Genomic DNA, 17,370 nt, shown 5'->3' on the forward strand with positions numbered 1-17,370 from the left:
TCCACGGTGCCCCCCAACCTGTCGCACCGCCACAGTGCGCATCTCACACTGCGAGGGAATCGGGAACCCCCGCCCTCCTCCGAGGGAACCAGGAACCCCTGCCCTCCTCCGGGGCAGGCCTGGCCCCTCAGAGGACTCCTACAGGGGACAGACCCGGCTGCCCGGGTGCACAGGGAGGGCCCGAGGCTCACTGTGCTCGTGTTTGAGGGGGCTGCTCTCCCACGTCTGGGGTCAGCCTCACACTAGGGCCAGCCCAAGCCCCTCTAATGGTCTGAACACTAGGATTAAGTAGGTATAAACTGCTTATTTACCGTAAGGGTCCTGGTGTGATAATCCATCCTAAGGCTCTAATAGTCTGTGGAGGTGGGCCCCCAGGAAGAGAAGTGGGCGAAACAGAAAATTCGTAGGTATCTCTCACACCCAGATGGAATTTGGAGATTTCTCTTCCCTGGAGTCTGGGACATGGGTCAAAAGTGCTTTCTCCTCTAAGGATGGTGCTCAAGTGTGACAGGACGAAGAGAAGGCAAGACTGCCCTTTAGGTTAGGAACCCCCAAAATGCAATGAGCTGTTCGTTCACTTATAGAATTTGGTAGATGTCCTACCTAGTCCTCAATGTTTATGGGGCAGGACTCCGGAACGGCGGCTGTTTGGTGGGAGAGACCAAAAGCAAACGGTGAACAAGAGAGAAGACACACACACGCACACATTACAATCCACGCCGCCGCCGCCACCAACCAGCTCGCCACGGGACGCCGGCCCGACAGGCTGTCCTGACTCTGAATTCACAGGAGTGCTTGCTACCAACGCCACCACTCCAGAAGCCTTAGCCAGGGCTGAAAACCGTTCCTTCTGGAATAGCCTCAAGACTAGAGCTCCAGCATCTGTTCTCCCGGGCTTCTTGATCCACTCGGCGGCGAGGCGGAGGTTGAGCAGCGATAACGAGGTGCCCTCCCCGCTGCACGGGATGTGATGGGCCCTCAGCAAAACCCTGCTAGGACTCTCCTGCGGCCCCGTGCAGCCCTCCAGCCAGACACGGGAGCTTGGTGACTGAAATCCTTCGTGGAGGTAGATCAAGGTGCCTTCCCTGCAAGTCCCATCTAGAGGAGGAGAAATGGGCGAGCAGAGAGACCTCTAGAGGTAGATCTGGGGAGCATATTTAGGGGAATTCCGCACACCCCTTTCCTGCCTCTACCAAGCCACTGATTAGATGTAAGCGCTAGAATAGTGTGATTGTCTCAAAGAGTTTCCAGTGGAAAGAGAAACCGAATTCAGATTTTCCCTTCGTGTCTATGAAGTGTAAACTTTCCTAGCAGCACCTCCATCTCAGGTCGTGAGGCTTGAAGAGAGGAGTGACCTGAATTTCAGGTTTCTGTAGGTATTGCTCCGTTTCACTGGGTACGTCCACTCCTGCACAATGAGGTCATTTAAAAATATATTTCTATTTCCACCAACAAACCCAAATGAGTCTTGCTTTATTTTCTCCATCACATACACTACCCAGAATCTGTTCACAGACTCATCACTGGTGCCCTGGCCCCTGCTGCTGCCTGTGTGCTACTCCATCCGATTCCTTGGAACCACATCTACTTAGCCTGGCTTCACAATTCTAACCTGCTCACCACCTGCACCTGTCAACTTCGACTTCCGTCCTTTGAGACCTTTGAGAACAATCTCAGAACACGCCACCCCCTTGGTCTCGGGGCCCAAGAAGGCTCAGAAGCTTCTTAGGGGAAGAAGGGCTGGTGGGACACGGGCGCCCTCCCAGTGGCACCCCCATGAGTGCGATGAGAGTGGTGAGGATGGGGATCCGCGTGGTTTTCGTCATCAGCTGGGTCTCCCGGCAGAGCGCGCATGAGCATGGGGAGGACAGCATGTGGCGCAGGGGAGAGCATGGGAGCCTCCCCGCGGCTCTGCTTCTAGAACCTCAGCCCTCCATAAAGGGAGCGGCGCCACTTGGAGAGGGAAACAGACTCAAGCAGAGACCGAGTGCCTGAGAAGGTGTCCTGACGGCCGCAGAACATGGAGCCAAGCCAGCCCGCGGGCGTCTCAGTCACAGGATGGAAGTGTGAACTTAAGAGCTGAGCATGAGGAGGCCTATTTATTCCACGGGACCTACCGCAGTGGATACTCCTGTTATTAACCCAACAGATGCTTCCCGAGAGGTCCCCATCCCACTGCTACCAGTGTGATGCTAACAGCAGAACCAGAGAAACATTTTACCAAGAAAGCAGACGTGTTTCCCTCTCCCCTAAGAGCCCTTGTGACCTCTGGGGAGGGGACAAGGGGACACCTCAAGTGCTTCTACCTGAGTTGCTCTCCCGACAGGCGTCACAGGCATTTGGTTGCACGACTGGCCTGAACTGTGAACCTAGTCTCGTCTCAGCCCGCTGGCTCTTGAGAGCACCATAAGGGACCCCGGGGTCCTTTCCTCTTCCCGCAAGCAATCCCGTAAGTGGAATAAATATCAACAAGCAGGTTGGCCAGAGGGGGTCAGGGGCAGGAGGAAGCAGAACAAGCTCCGTTTCCACCAGCATGGCCTAAGACAGTTCCCGGCAGCTCCCTCTGCCAAAAAACGGGGGTGGGTGGGGGCACCCCTCGAGGGAGGCAGGAGCCTAGCCAAAGGATGGCTGCTAGAGAGCGCCACAGACACAGGGCAGAGGACAGAGATGTCATCTGCCCCGCCCAGTGACACGGGGTGCCAATTCAAATCCTTCTCGTAATGCTTGCCACAGAAGCATCCCATGTTTTGTGGAGCAGGGATTAATTTATCTTTGCAAATATTTTTTCTCAGAGAATCTATCGAATGAATGCAGGCCCTTGCCAGTTAGGACTGGAGACGTAAGCAGGAGCCTCTGGGATGTGCGCACGCCCAGCAAGCGTGGTGTCGGACACAGCGTGGCCGGGGGCGGGGGGGGCAGGAGGTGAGGCTGGCGCGGTGAACATGAACTTCCACACGAAGTCTACGTAACAGAAATGAGCTTCAAAAGAAACAAACCAGACAGACAGATTTACATTTGGCAAAAAGACGTGAAAAACAAATGGACAGACGGAAGCGAGGTGAGGAGTGGGAAGGCAAGAAGTGACGTGTGCCCGGGCCCCACAGCTCCAGTCCAGGCCCGACTGGGTCCACGCTCCCTCCTCCACCAGCAGGCAGGAGAAGCAGGAGGACTGACATGGCATCTTTTGGCCTCACTGAACGTCAAGAGTCCTGGGCAGTATCTTCAGGACACACTAAATAGAAAACAACCGGAGAGAGGCCTTTGAAAGGCTGGAGAAAGCATCTTCTGGGAATGACGGCTTCCGGGCCACCAGCCTGTGTGGGGCCGGGCGTGAGAGGCCTGGTGTCTCTCGCAGGCTGACGGACAGTGGCCGCCCGCACCGCTCCAAAGCCTCTAGCCGCTTCGCTGAGCGAGTAAAGCACTGGACCCACGAGGTGACGTGGCTGTTCTGAGTTCAAGTCTTCATTTCAGGGGATCTTGAAGGGGTTACAGACACCACAACATGGAGGACAATCTCTGCTGTGAGGGCGGTTTTGACCTAGTCCACCTGGGCAAGACTTGGCTTCAGAGAAGCGGTTCGTGGAGCCCTTGAACGAGCACATAGACTAGAAGGAGGTGAGTGCTCACAGTGTGATTAGCATGGTTCCTGCGTAAGAAGTTACCCCAGGTTCAGCTTAGTATCAGGAGAAGGGACAAGGGGCATGTCGATAGTCCTGACCAAATTTAAAGTTAGGGCTCCAGGGAGCATAGTCATCCTCGATCCCTGACCTCCAAGTATAGTAAGTACAATGCGACTGGTAACCCAAAGCTCACTGGCTCAGAGAGCCATGTGCTAATCGAAACCACGTCGGCTTTCAAATTCCTCCCTGCTCCTAACTAAACAAATTCCTTCCGAGGAGCTAGGGATTGGATCCCCTTTTCAAGGACTCAGGCTATCTTTCCAAGACCTTCTCAGAGAGGCAGGGTCTGCCTCAAACTTCCTGTTGATGAAAACAAGACCAGGCCACCTGCCATGGGACCCCACCCCAGGATCGGGGTGGAGGGCGGCGAAGTCAGGCCAATTCAGAAGGAGAGGGGGTTTTACTCCTGTCTTCCTGTCCTAACAGTCTTGCTCAGAGCAGGGTTTGCTGTCTGCACAAAGTTCAAGGACTCTCCCGAGGCCTCCTCACTTCCTTCCAGCATCTGGCTTCCAGCGTCCTAGCATAGCCCAGGCCTTCTTGCAGGAAGGGCAGGGCAGGAGGTGGGTGTCCCAGGGTGAGAGCAGGGGTGCGAGCAGGGGAGCGTCTCCCACCAAGTTCATGTTCAGCAGACTGCCACTCACCAGGTAAGCAGACCTCAGGGCACAGCTTATTGTCCAGTGCTTTCACGCTGGCGATGCCAAAGTCATTGTTATTGTCACACTCCATACCTAGAAATGCGCATGTCCTCTGGCCTGTAACGGAGTTAACGCAGTTAGAGAGGGGCTGGCTGTATTTTTTCTCTGCTTTGCTGTCCTTAAAAAAAAAAAAAATCTTAAGGATGGAGACAAAAAAATCAAATCATATGTTAAAAAAAAGACAGTAATTAAGTGGGTAAAGAGTGGACAATAAAGGAATCAAACTGCGTGGACCTGTCTGTGTTTTTGCCCTGTCCTGCCCTGTCTCCTGAACTGGCCCCTTCCCAGCAGGTGGGGAGACCACTGGAGAGCTGCGGGACGTGGGCTCCACAGAGAGCCGCACAGGGGGCGTGGAGAGAGGCTGCCCCTGCTCCTGCCTGCGTCTGTCGGGGCCCGTCGGGTGTTTATGACCGCAAGGCTCTGTAAAATGATAAATACATAAAACAAAAACTAAAGGTCTCAGGTTCCATAATTTTGCATATTAGTCAGGATCACCACCTTCACAAAATTATGTTTTATTTTCCTATGAAACTTAGTTTGTTATTCTGAGTGTGTTTTAAGGGTCTGAGCACAAACCTACGGACATGTAAAGGGAAGGGGAAGGTTTCAGATGTTATTTTTTCTAGCTTCCCCCACGCCTCCGGTCTTCTCTTGATGAAAGGGAGAGGAAAAAACATAGATCCATTGTGTGGGCTATGGAATGTCAGGCGGAAACCGCCCGCCACCCTGCATTTTTCAGAAGCGAACATTCTATGGGGGGGAAGCGATCACAGAGGGTGAGACTTGGGAACCTCGAGCACTGAAGACATCAACCAAGTGGAAGAAGCGCCCGAGCCTGTCTTGGGCTGGCGTGCACGTGTGGCCGAGGCGCAGCCTTGGCGGCCAGGCCCTCCTTCGGGGCGACAGGGTCAGGCGGGAGTGGTCAGGCCAGCATGCACACCCCTCAACTCCCCAAGCGACGGCCAGCGCTAAAGCAGAAGCAACGAGGATGACATCTGCGTCCAGGCTGGGGTCCAGGTGTGCTGTGGAGGTGCCCTGCCGCGGGAGGCCCCTCAGAGCAGCACAGGACAGAGATGCTGGCTCCCGGAGCCGGGGCGATTCCATTCCCAGGGGACTCTCCCTGCCCCACCTCCTCTTCCCACTTCCTTGCTCTGGAGATCATTCCTTCTCTCCCAGCCTTCCTGGACACAAAACACTTCCATCTGAAGATATAATGGAGGCCTGCGTTACAGTAAAGCAAGTCATTATGGCAGCCTACAGATCCTTGTCTACGCTGAGCTGCAGGTGCCGGACTCTTTCTCACACCTTCTCTGTGCCCGCTGGCCCCTAAGGTCTCTCTGCTACCGAAACGTCAGCCATCTTCTTTGCTCACGCAGAACCAAACCAACTGCCTGACAGGCCTTTCTCCCAAGTGGAGGAAACTGTTTTACTGCTGCTGCTAAACATCAGAGCTGCCAGAGCAGCTCTGTGGACCCGGCCGAAAAGTGGAAGCGGGAAGGAAGGTGACGGGGGCTGCCCAAGAAGCTTCAGAACCTAGTCCACACAGATACAGAGCTCCCCGTGTGCCTTCTGCAGCAGCTTCGTCCTGACGTCCTTGGCACTGAGGCCTTGAAAGAGCCAAGAAGACCACTGTGGTCCTCGAATACTCTGCTTGCTCTGCTATTCCATCAGGAAGACAAGCTTTCCCCAACAGCCACACAACTGAGTGGAGCCACCGAGTCATACCAGTGCCCCTTTCTGTACCCTTTAAAGATCACCCAGGAAAGGAATCTAATGAGAGGGAGCAAAAGACCAGGTCTTTTACCATCTTCTTGTGTGGGCGATCCATCCTCTTCCTCTATAACATCATTTCCCTAGGACAGAAGGAAGGTGCTATGAGTCTATAAAAGCAGTAAAGTGAATATATTGATCGGCTGAAGACAGAAGTCACTGGCCTAATGGTATCTCACTCCAGGGCCTTCGTCAATAGCACACATTTCCCATCGTGGCTGAGAAGCCTAGGAGGTCTGGCAGAGACAGATTTTGCTTGGGGAGGCATGGTCTGCCCACAGGGACTAGGTCTGAGCCCCATTACAGATGTACCCAGGGAATGTCAGGATTAGCCTTGGTAACAGTTTAGCTCATACTGTCTCTTGAAGGTGGAAATAAACGTTGTCAAATGAAGCAAATAGTAAGATCATAAAACTTCCAGAAATTCCTTAGGATCCCAAACCCTATCCAGATACTCCCATGAGAGCATCTGGCTCAAGAAAAAGTTCTAGTGCCCTCACTGTGACCTGGGCATTTCATGCACTTCCTGAGCACCTCCGTCAGGGCATTCTATGCTGAACCTTAATCCTGTCCCCACCACCTGCCATGGGGCTCCTGGATGAGTAAAGAGTTTATTTATTTTTTAGTAATCTCTATACCCAACGTGGGGCTCGAACTTACAACCCTGAGATCAAGAGTTGCATGCTCTTCTGACTGAGCCAGCCAGGCGCCCCTGGATGAGGATATATAGTCGGGGCGGGGGGACAGGGGGAGGCTAAAACCAGGTCACTGGGGTCTTTATGTCTCCCGGTGCCAGGAGGTGCCTGCGCCACAGTCATTCTGTGTAAATCCTAAGTGAACGAAGGACGACCACATCCTCAGGTCTAGGGTCTGGCCGGGAAGAGCTCCCTCTAGGACTCCCTCCAGGACGCCTGCTACACGCGACCATTGTGCTGTGCTAAGGGACAGTCCGCTGACCAGCACGCGTAGCCACTCTTCCCTCTACACCACACCCCACCCCTAACCGAGCCAAACACGCCCCCTCGGAAGGCTTCTTCCAGAACAGCCCCCGTCCCATCGCACCCCCCACCAGCGCCAACAGTCCCTGTGAGGGGAGGGAGCCCTGCCGCCCGCTACCGCGCTACCTCTGCGTCCTGCTCTTCGGCGGCCAGGCCCATGAAGCTGCTGTCTGCAGACCGCGTGGGCATCACCTGCCAAAGAGCAGCAGAAATCAAGGCCCGGACACCACTGCTCTCCCACCCGGCCCGCCGGCAAACCCAAACCAGGTCCTCGGGACAGACGTGGCAGCAGACGGAGGAGTCAGGCGTGAGGGAGGCTTTGATTCAACGGCCCCACCTTGTTTTCCATGGCACTCCTTCCCAGCACAGCGGGCGACCTGGCAGGGATCCCTGGCAGGCCCTGGGTTGAGCTACTCTGGACGCGTGTGCAGAGCACAGAGCAGCAGAGACAATGCCCCTCATCCGTCCCCTACCTCTCCTTCTGAGGGGGCCCTGCTGGCGGCCCGCGGCGAGGGGAGCGCCTCTTCCTCAGTGCCAGGGGCGATGTAGGAGCCGGACATGGAGGAGAGCGTGTCGGTGCTGATCTGGGAGTGCTGGCTCTGGGAGGACACCATGGACATGACCGACTGGGCCAGACTGCTGCTGGCAGGGTCTGTGGAGCCAGGGGAGGAAGGAAGGAGATGGGAGGTCAGGCATGGCTTCTGGGAGCAAACCGAGGAGCAGAGCGGCCTCCCTGTGCTCACGCAGCGGGGACAACAGTGGCCTTGTCACAGCCTCATCGACAAAGGTTTAGGTTTCAGGTCTTCTGAGGTTCTGCTCCTTCACATTTTAGAGCTCAGAACCCAACCCAGGGAGCAAGGATCTGCTTGTCCCTGAGTCAGCGTTCAAGGAGCCCATGACGGCAGGGCCGGGGGGTGAGATGAGCCCTCCCCGCAGTCGGCAGCAGGACCCCCCGGCCTCTGAGAGGGGCCTGGTTTTCACGCAGCTTAGGTATCAACCTGCCGGCCCGAGTCCCTCTGGAGGGGCTGTCGGGAGCGCCGAGGACTGGGCCGAGCAGAACAACGTGAAATCGCTCCCGCTCCCTCGTGTACCTTCTGGGGAGGAGATCGTAGAAGAGAGAGGCGTCCCCGTGCAAGATGACTGGTCGATAGCTCCCGAGGATGACAGGGTAAGATTCTCACTTTCTGGGGTTACACCACATTCCTGGAGGGAACGGAGGAAGGGTGTGAGGGCCAGGGGCCCGGGGAAGGAGGGAGCACCAGGGGCCGAGGGCCCCACCGTCAGGAGACTCTGTGCGGAGCAGGGGCAGTTTCTCCCCGCAGCCCTGGGCTGGAAGGGCTGCCTCCCAGGGGAGGTGCCGACTTCAGTCAGCACATCCTGCCGGAGGCTCAGCATCTGCTCGGGCCATACAAAGGCTGGAGCTCAGGTGACACGGGTCACCCAGCAGCTGTGACACGGGAACACCCCGGGTTTCCCAGGACTAGAAACTGCTTTCCTTCTGAAGAACACAAAACCAGCAGAGGCCTCATGGCCTGCGACGCGGCCCCACTTGGATATCGGGTTAGTTCCAGCTCTACGATCCTCGCACAAACACCCCGTTTGCCTCCCACTCCCCTCCGGACACCCAGCTAGCAGCCCCCTGCGCTAGTACCCTAACCCCGTCCCGGGCAGATGGGGGTTCTGTCCCCACCCCCTTTTCTCCACGAGTTCTGTGGTTTTGTTTTTTTTTAAAGTAAGCTCCACACCCAACGTGGGGCTTGAACTCATGACCCTGAGATCAGGCGTCGCAAGCTGCACCAACCGAGGCGGCCAGGAGCCCCAAGGAGTTCTGTTTTTATTGGACTTCAGGCACTCCGTCCTGCCTGAGCCAGGGAGGCCTGCCGAGGGCTCAGCTGCTCTCTGGGAGCCCGGTCTGCAACTGCGTGGGCCATGCTCTCCCGTACCCCTGGCCTGCGCAGTGCCCCAGCTTTGGCTCTGGGCCTTTGCACGGACTGCCCCACCACCTAGAATGCTTCTCTTGCCTTTCTCTACGAGTCTAAAAAACGCCAAGATCCAGCGTACATGCTACTCCTCCAGCACACCTCCCTGGTCTTCTCCACTTAACATAATCTCTCATGTCTCTGCCACCGCACCGTACTGTCCCTGCTCTGGCGGAGCTCTCCATGGTTCACGTTCATTCATTCTCTATAGTTAAGATTCATTCACTCGAGGGCGCCTGGGTGGCTCAGTCACTTAGGCATCTGACTGGGTTTCGGCTCAGGTCATGATCTCAGGCTGCAGAATGGGTGCCGTGTCAGGCTCCACGCTCGGCAGACATTCCCTCCCTCTGCTCCTCCCCCTACTTGCGCATGTGCGCGCGTGCTCTCTCTCTCACAAGTGAATAAATAAATCTTCAAAGAAAAAGCATCATTCATCCACCCGACAAATACGTACTGAACAACAACTATGTGCTAGACATAGTGTGTGAACTGTGTGCATGTCCTGCCCCCAACTAGACCCCGAGGACCCAAGGTCAGGGACCGCTTTATCAATTTTGCCTGTTGCAGTTCACCTAGCTCACTGCCGTACAAAGAGCAGGTGTCATAAGCCTGCTCAATAGAGCCCGTGGGGCTCACGGGCAGCACCCCACCGCACTGGGCTCCCAGCGCACCTCGGCCAGGCTCTGCAGCCACTGTCCTTATGTCTGGAACCCGCCTTCCTCAGACGTTCGCACACTCTCACCTCCTTCCATCTCTGTCCACAGACTATTCTTTAAAGGCAGCAACCCCCTCCTCTAGCCTCGAGCTCCCTCTCTCCCCTATCTGACACACTGATCCACAGCCAGTTTTTACTGCCCTGGGGTCCATCCCAACCCCAATATCAAGACAACCCCAATATCAAGACAACCCCAATATCAGCACCCCAAAGGCGAGGACTTTGTCGTCTCCTTACTGCTACTGTTCTCGGCGTACAGAACGGCGCCTGGCACCTAACACAGGCTCAATATATTGTTGAAAGGAGGAACGGAAGGAAACCTTGGCCTGAGGAGCGAATGAAAGCGGATGGACCTGGAGAGGCCAGTGGGACAAAAGTACCTGCAGGTCCAAGAAACGGAGAACAAGATTACCTCTTCCAGATGCTGGGCTGAAGGCCTCTGAGAGAGCGGGGTCTCTGACTCACTGCAAGAACGCTCATCTTCCTCTTCATGCAACACGGAAGAATTCTGGGACACAGACCTGCAAAAGTCCAGAGAGAGGAGCAACTGAAGCCGGTGTCCATGTAAAGAATGGAACTGGCCTGCACTCCCGTTAGCCAGGCTCCACAGGAAGAAGAAGGCCCAGAGGGAAGGGGAGGGGAGGGGCGGATCCCAGGTCTTAAGAAGGAGGATGGAGGTGGGAAAGAGCCCTCGGGAGGGACTGAGAGCCCTTCTGGGTGTCAGAAAATCTCCGCTTTACCTTTAACTCCTTCAATAACTCGTGTCCGAACCAGGAAAAAACCACTGACATTTTTAGGGTCTCAATTATTTTTATCTATAAAATATGCTCCTTATTCTGCCACAGAAAGCTTCTCATGGCTGGTGCCTAGTTGGGTTTAAATGCCTAAGAGGTACAGGTACAGATCATAATGTCCTTCAGTCCTTAGACTATGCTCCCCATGGGCCTCACTGACCCCAGGGATGTCCTCTTCCCCATACCCCGTCCCCCTACCAAAAACACACAAGATGTGCCTGTCTGGATTCTCCTAAGTACCCACATGCCACCTTATTTCCGCCCCCTAAGGAGTGGGATAACCTGCATGAGTGTTAGCCCCAGGTCTTCCGTGAAACGAAGAGCTCTGGGAACAGCCCAAAGGGTCTACCCTGCCCTAGGGACCCAGGACATGAGCCGGTACTGAGGAGGGGAAAGACGGAGTGAAAGCATATCACCAGGGACCCCAGGGTCAACACGGTTGAGCACCAACCACTCACTTGGAAAGACTCTTTTTGAGCTTGATTCCTTGGCTGCTGCAGTCAGATAGGCGGTCGAGCGGGGAGAGTGTCCTGCCAGGGGGCAGGTGGCCATCGCTGCCGTAGGAGGGCAGCATTCCTGACAGGTGGCCATCTCCAAGCACGTGGAGGGCTGGGACCGCTGGGGACGGGGTGAGGGGCCCATTGAGGGCTTCCAGAAGAGACACCACTTCATAGCCTGGCGGAATGTTCTCTGAGGACTAGGGCAATCAGAGACGGGTTGAAAAATTAATTAAGTACTCTTTGTTTTATGGCATGATCGTGTTTCTTGCTCTACACTGAAAAATGTTTTCTTTTACATCTGGTCTGGCAAGAAGAGCTTCTGTAAGAGGCCAAAGAAAGATAAAATGTCAAAGAAACCCATATTCTTAGATTCTGCTTAGAGATGAACTTCTTAGTAATGTTTATTTTTTTTATCGTAATGGAAATATATGTTTATTACAGGAAATTTGAAAAATACAGAAAGATAAAGAAAAGGGGGGGCGAAGAATCAATAATAAAATCTCCCAAAATAAAACCTTTATTACCATTCTGGTATATTTTCTTCCAATCTTTTTCTCTGTATGGTTTACACAGTTATACTCTGTAAATAACAATTTTATACCCTGCTTATATCAGCAAACATAAATATTTCCCTTCATATACGTCCCCTTTTCATAGAGTCCACATTTCCTACCTCTTCTACTCATGCTGGGGATTTAGCAGCGTCCAACATTTCCTACTGTAAACCACATTTTTTTTCTTTAAGATTTTATTTATTTGTCAGAGAGAGAGAGAACACAAGCGGGGGGGGGGGGAGAAGAAGCAGACCCCCACCCACCGAAGAGGGAGCCCAAAGTGGGGCTCGATCCCAGGACTCTGGGATCATGACCTGAGCTGAAGGCAGATGCTTAACCGACTGGTGCCCCTTATTTATTTATTTATTTATTTATTTATTTTATTTATTTATTTATTTATTTATTTATTTGAGAGAGGGCACATGTGGTGCAAGTGAGCAGGGGGAGGAGCAGAGGAGGCAGGGGAAGGAGAGAATCTGAAGCAGACTCCTTCCTCACTCAGCACTGAGCCCAGTGCGGGGTTCCATCTCAGGACCACAAGATCTTGACCTGAGCGGAAGGAACTCTTAACCTAACAGACTGCACCACGCATATGCCCCCCATGGAGTCCCTTTTAAAAAGCTTCCGAATCTGAAAGGTGAAAAATGGTATCTCATTTTAATTTGCATATTGTGGATTTTTAATGTGGTTAACTTAAAAAAAAAAAAAAAAAGACGTTTAACCAGCTAAGCATCCTCTTCTAAGAATTTTATTTATTTATTTATTTTTTAAGATTTTTATTTATTGGGGCGCCTGGGTGGCTCAGTTGGTTAAGCGACTGCCTTCGGCTCAGGTCATGATCCTGGAGTCCCGGGATCGAGTCCCACATCGGGCTCCCTGCTCAGCGGGGAGTCTGCTTCTCCCTCTGACCCTGCCCCTTCTCATGCTCTCTCTCTCTATTTCATTCTCTCTCTCAAATAAATAAATAAAAATCTTTATAAAAAAAAAAAGATTTTTATTTATTTATTTGACAGAGACAACGAGAGCAGGAACACAAGCAGGGGGAGTGGGAGAGGGAGAAGCAGGCTTCCCGCGGAGCAGGGAGCCCGATGTGGGGCTCGATCCCAGGACCCTGGGATCATGACCTGAGCCGAAGGCAGACACTTAACTGACTGAGCCATCCAGGCGCCCCAGAATTTTATTTTTTTTAATTTTAATTTTAATTTTTTTTCCTCTTCTGAGAATTTTAAAAAATATCTTTTGTCCATTTATTTTCTGTTTGATTCATAGGAGCCATGGCAAAGATATTAGGTTTCTCTCTGATATAAATGTTGTGAAGACATTTTTTTTTTCCTTAAATGATTCATGGTTTGCCTTTTAATTTTAATCCTTTACACATCTTTTACACACCTGAACTTTTAATTTTTTTATGTGGTAAAATCTACACTTTATTTTTTCTGTAGCGTTCCTCTGCTTTTAAGCTTAGAGAGTCCTCTCCCATTCAAAGTCAACTAAAGACTCACCTAGAATTTACTCTCAGTCTTTAATGTTTGGTTTGCTTTGCTTTTGCTTTAATATAGTTAACTAGTTACTCCGTCTGGAATTTACTTGTTAAGCTGGTAAGGAGTTAAGTTCTAAGCTGATTTTTCCTCCCTAAATAGCTAACTAATTATCCTAATACCACGTACTGAAGGAGGGCTCTCCTCCACTCGTGTGTGAATGTGGAGACGGCGTCCGCTAGGACCACACAGCTTCCAGGCTGCATTCTAGCGCTATCTACTTGCACCGTGACACGGAAGTGAAGTATGTCATCCACTTGGCTCCCAGTTGCTGGAGCCATGAAATGGGATAAAGAAAAACAGTTACCTCCTTCAAGGACCCAGATAAACATAGTAAATGGTATTCCAGTGCAAAACAGTCATCCCCTTGTTCCTGCTTAGGGGGAGCTCCCAACTGGGGTGAGGAGGCAAGCAGGCTGCTCCAGGCACGGCGAATATTAACTGGACGCTGAATTCCCAGGGAGGAAAAGGGGGATTTAATGATCAGTATCCAATTTTCCTTTGTAATACTGGTTGGTTTTAACACAATGTGACCTCAGCCAGCTTACTAAACACTGCAGCTTGTCAAGGTTTAATTACTTGTTGCAAAGTCAGGTAAAGAAGGATGAAAGGTGCAAAGAGCCAGCAAGGAGACCAGAGCGCGTGCTTCCCCGGGTGGTCCCGGTGCCCAGCCCAACTCACCGAATGCTCTTCTGAGTCAGACGTCTGGGACGAGATGATGGGGTTAAAGCTGGTTGGGGACAGGGGGCCCAATTTTTTCCTCATGGCCCGGATCTGGAGCAGTGCCCGGAAGGCTAGAAGAAGGAAACAGAACATCAGGCCATCCTGGTGCAGGAGTCAGGATGAACAGGAGCCGGGGCACAAGCCACAGGGCCCCCTCCCGCGCGGCGGGCCGGCGGTCAGTTTGCAGACCCTCCCGCTGGGTCTCGGCCTGCGGCTCTGGGACTCACGCAGTCGGCAGATGGGGCAGTTGTTGGCCTGGTAGCGCAGGGTGTCAGCGCACGTGTTACACAGACAGAGGTGGCGACAGGGCAGAATCAGAGTGTCCCGCACATCGGAGAGACACACCACACACTCGGCACTGTTGTCGCTTACTTCATCCTCAGCCACCTGTCCCGGGAGACAGAAACGTAGTCAGTGACACAAAGACCTGGGCGTCCTCTGTTTTCTTTGCAAGCAGCTTGCCTGAAGAGCTGAGACGGGGAGTAAGAATAAAATCTTACATTTACTTTGGACTTTACAGTTTAGCACGTGCGTTTGCATACTGGGTTTCACTTATTCTGGGAGCTGTTTATCTCAAGCCATCCTAGGGGGTCGGGGCAGAGACATAAGGAGACCACACGGGGAAGGGCGGTGGCCATGTGGGAACTCTGCAGGGTAGCCGGGTAACTGAGCGGCCAGACCTCTGCAGAGGAACTCCTCCAAACCTGCCGATGCTTTTCATTTCCAAAGCGATGTAAGCATAAGCATCTGGAATGAGGAAGAAAATACCCTCCTCGGACCAAACTGATTCCAGAGTTTGGCATGCTAAACCCCTAGATCCTAGCTTCATCGGAGCGTTTCTCCCTCTGCCTCCTGGGAAAAGTACATTCAGATTTTTGGGTAGAACTTGCCTTAGAATCTTGTGTGTTGTACTTGTTTTCAATTCCATAGATCTCCTGAAGGAGGTAGCTGACCCCATCTACCTGAAGAGCAAACAGCAAAGTTCAAGGGCAGGCTGACTCGACGGAGAGAAAGTGGGAACTCGCCCCTCAACCTTCTCTGGTAACCAAGGACTACTGATTCACAATGAAAAAAATCAAAGGCCTAGACAAGTAAAGGATGCTTTTATTTACTTATGTTTTCTCTTTGACAGGGAAAAGAAAATCAAATGTTTAATTCACCCACCATTATGCCCAAGAGGGAACATAAAAGTTCACAAATACAACACTAATTCGTGTACTGCAGCTCACTGTTACGGACAGGAAAGCATAGTTAAGAAAGGCACAGACGAGCAAAAGGGTGGAAGAATATGCATCAAAATAAAAGCATTAGCTATATAATAGAAGTGAAGTGTGGACATTATAAAAATAAAGGAAAGGAGGGGCGCCTGGGTGGTGTAGTCAGTTAAGTGTCCAGCTCTTTGTTTCGGCTCAGGTCATGATCAGGTGGCGAGATTGAGCCCTGCATCAGGCTCCATGCTGAGCACAAAGTCTGTTAAAGTTTCTCTCTCCCTCCCTGCCTCGCGCTCTCTCTAAAATAAATAAATCTATTTTTAAAAAGATTTTATTTTATTTTTTATTTTTTTATTTTTTTATTTTTTTTTTAAAGATTATTTATTTGACAGAGAGAGACACAGCGAGAGAGGGAACACAAGCAGGGGGAGTGAGAGAGGGAGAAGCAGGCTTCCCACAGAGCAGGGAGCCCGATGCGGGGCTCGATTCCAGGACCCTGGGATCATGACCTGAGCTGAAGGCAGACGCTTAACGACTGAGCCACCCAGGCGCCCCCCCCAAAATTTTATTTTTTAAAGATTAATTAATTTATTTTTAGAGAGAGAGAGCGCACAAGCAGGGGGAGGAGCAGAGGAAGAGGAAGAGAGAGAATCTCCTGCAGACTCCCAGTTGAACACGGAGCCTGATGCAGGGTTGGGTCCCATGACCCTGAGACCACGACCTGAGCTGAAATCAAGAGTTGGACGCTTAACCAACTGTGCCACCCTGGAGCCCCATAAATAAATAAATCTTAGAAAAAAATAATAAAGGAATGGAACAGAGAAAGAAAGAGAGGAGAAACAGGCAAGGGAAGGAGTGGAAGGGAAAACATGAGAAGAGAGACAGAAAGAGAGTAGGACCTTGAAGGGGAGGCCGATTGAGCCCCTCCACCTGCATGAGCCACCCCACCACCCACACGGCCAAGGAGCCCTCTTGGCCCTATTCCTTAAAGCCCCAACTTCAATGCCCACTTGCCCTAGCCTGGGCCACGTCAGTGCCAAAGCAGGCCCTTCCCTTGTTTCTCTCTGTGAGCCCACTCCTCCCTCTGCTTCACCTCTGTCCCACTGAGGTCCTCCCCTAAGACTGAGCCTGTCACTGATTTCATATCCCACTCTCCAGTTTGACAGAGTCTGTTGCTAATGTCAAGCTGGCAATAGGAAAATAGATAAACCATTTACCTTGAGCTACCCTAGCCTTTCCATCCTCTCTAGGTGTCCTGGAGAACGAGGCCTCCCCATGAGACAACTCACCAAGGCTTGGCCTTCCCAGGCAGTACCCTGGGCTCAGGATCTGTTTTCTCCTCTGCCTTTTAAAACTTGTTTCAACCTACTAATTGATTAAATTGGAAAGGATATTATCAACAAATTTATACTCAGGTGTTATTGACTGCTATTGACCTCATGAAGAGGGAAGAACATTTAACCCCCAAGAATGAATAATGCATCTATCACCCATCTGCAGGGGGGCCTGCCAATGCCCCTGGCACCACTCTCCCCTCCTCACTCTCTCTGACTCTGCTCCCACTCCGGCAAAAGTGGAAAAAAAAGTACTGGCACCTAGCAGGGGGAGGAGCAGACATAGGCAGAACTTGCTGGTCATTCTGGAAGGGGGCAGATGGCTAGTAAACTTGGGATTGTCGAAAAGCGGTGGTGGGATGAATTAGGGCCCTGGGCTTAATTGGCTCTGAATTAGACCCCAACACTTTATCCTTTAGCTTGGAATGTTTCTCACCCTGGCATTTTAAATAAAAAGAGCTCTCCCTAAACCTAATGTCAAGAGACAAATCTTGTCCTTTCATTTCTCAAGTCCTCTGCTCAGATAATGGCCGCCGCAACACCAACAATTCTGGAACAATAAAGACACCCAACATCAGTATTCCTTTCAGGCCACCCAAGGAGTTTCTAACACACAAAAGTACTCCCTTTTTCACTTTTCTTTGATTAAAAAAAAAAAAAAGGGTGGTGGGAGAGAAGAAGGGTGCTTAGCAAAAGAGAAAAAAAGAGAAAGATCAAAAGAAAGAAGGGTGGGGGGACACAGAGGACCCCTGGCCGTCAAATACTTACCACTTGCTTCTGTTTGAGCGGCTTTACGCAGAAAGTTCCATCTGTGTGCTGGAATGAAAGAGAACAGTTATGACCTGGAAGCAGGGGCCGGAAGGTACCAGGTGTGCTTGG

General features: G+C 52.0%; 1 protein-coding gene across 2 annotated transcripts in view; it reads right to left on the bottom strand.

Moving 5' to 3' along the window:
• Positions 1–17,370, bottom strand: part of RNF157 (ring finger protein 157) — a 79,114-nt gene that overhangs the window by 4,038 nt on the left and 57,706 nt on the right. The window contains exons 8-19 of one of the 2 annotated variants that reach the window (XM_032429377.1): positions 17,260–17,307; positions 14,837–14,908; positions 14,174–14,333; positions 13,905–14,017; positions 11,090–11,328; positions 10,250–10,358; positions 8,235–8,346; positions 7,617–7,795; positions 7,270–7,335; positions 6,180–6,228; positions 4,322–4,432; positions 604–644 (exon numbers count right to left, since the gene is read on the bottom strand). In XM_032429377.1, the coding sequence (XP_032285268.1) occupies positions 604–644; positions 4,322–4,432; positions 6,180–6,228; positions 7,270–7,335; positions 7,617–7,795; positions 8,235–8,346; positions 10,250–10,358; positions 11,090–11,328; positions 13,905–14,017; positions 14,174–14,333; positions 14,837–14,908; positions 17,260–17,307 (1,299 nt within the window). The remainder of the gene's footprint in view (positions 1–603; positions 645–4,321; positions 4,433–6,179; positions 6,229–7,269; positions 7,336–7,616; positions 7,796–8,234; positions 8,347–10,249; positions 10,359–11,089; positions 11,329–13,904; positions 14,018–14,173; positions 14,334–14,836; positions 14,909–17,259; positions 17,308–17,370) is intronic. The other variant, XM_032429376.1, reaches the window with a different exon arrangement.

Source organism: Phoca vitulina, unplaced genomic scaffold (assembly GCF_004348235.1).
Source record: "Phoca vitulina isolate PV1807 unplaced genomic scaffold, GSC_HSeal_1.0 scaffold41, whole genome shotgun sequence".
Taxonomy (NCBI): Eukaryota; Metazoa; Chordata; class Mammalia; order Carnivora; family Phocidae; genus Phoca; species Phoca vitulina.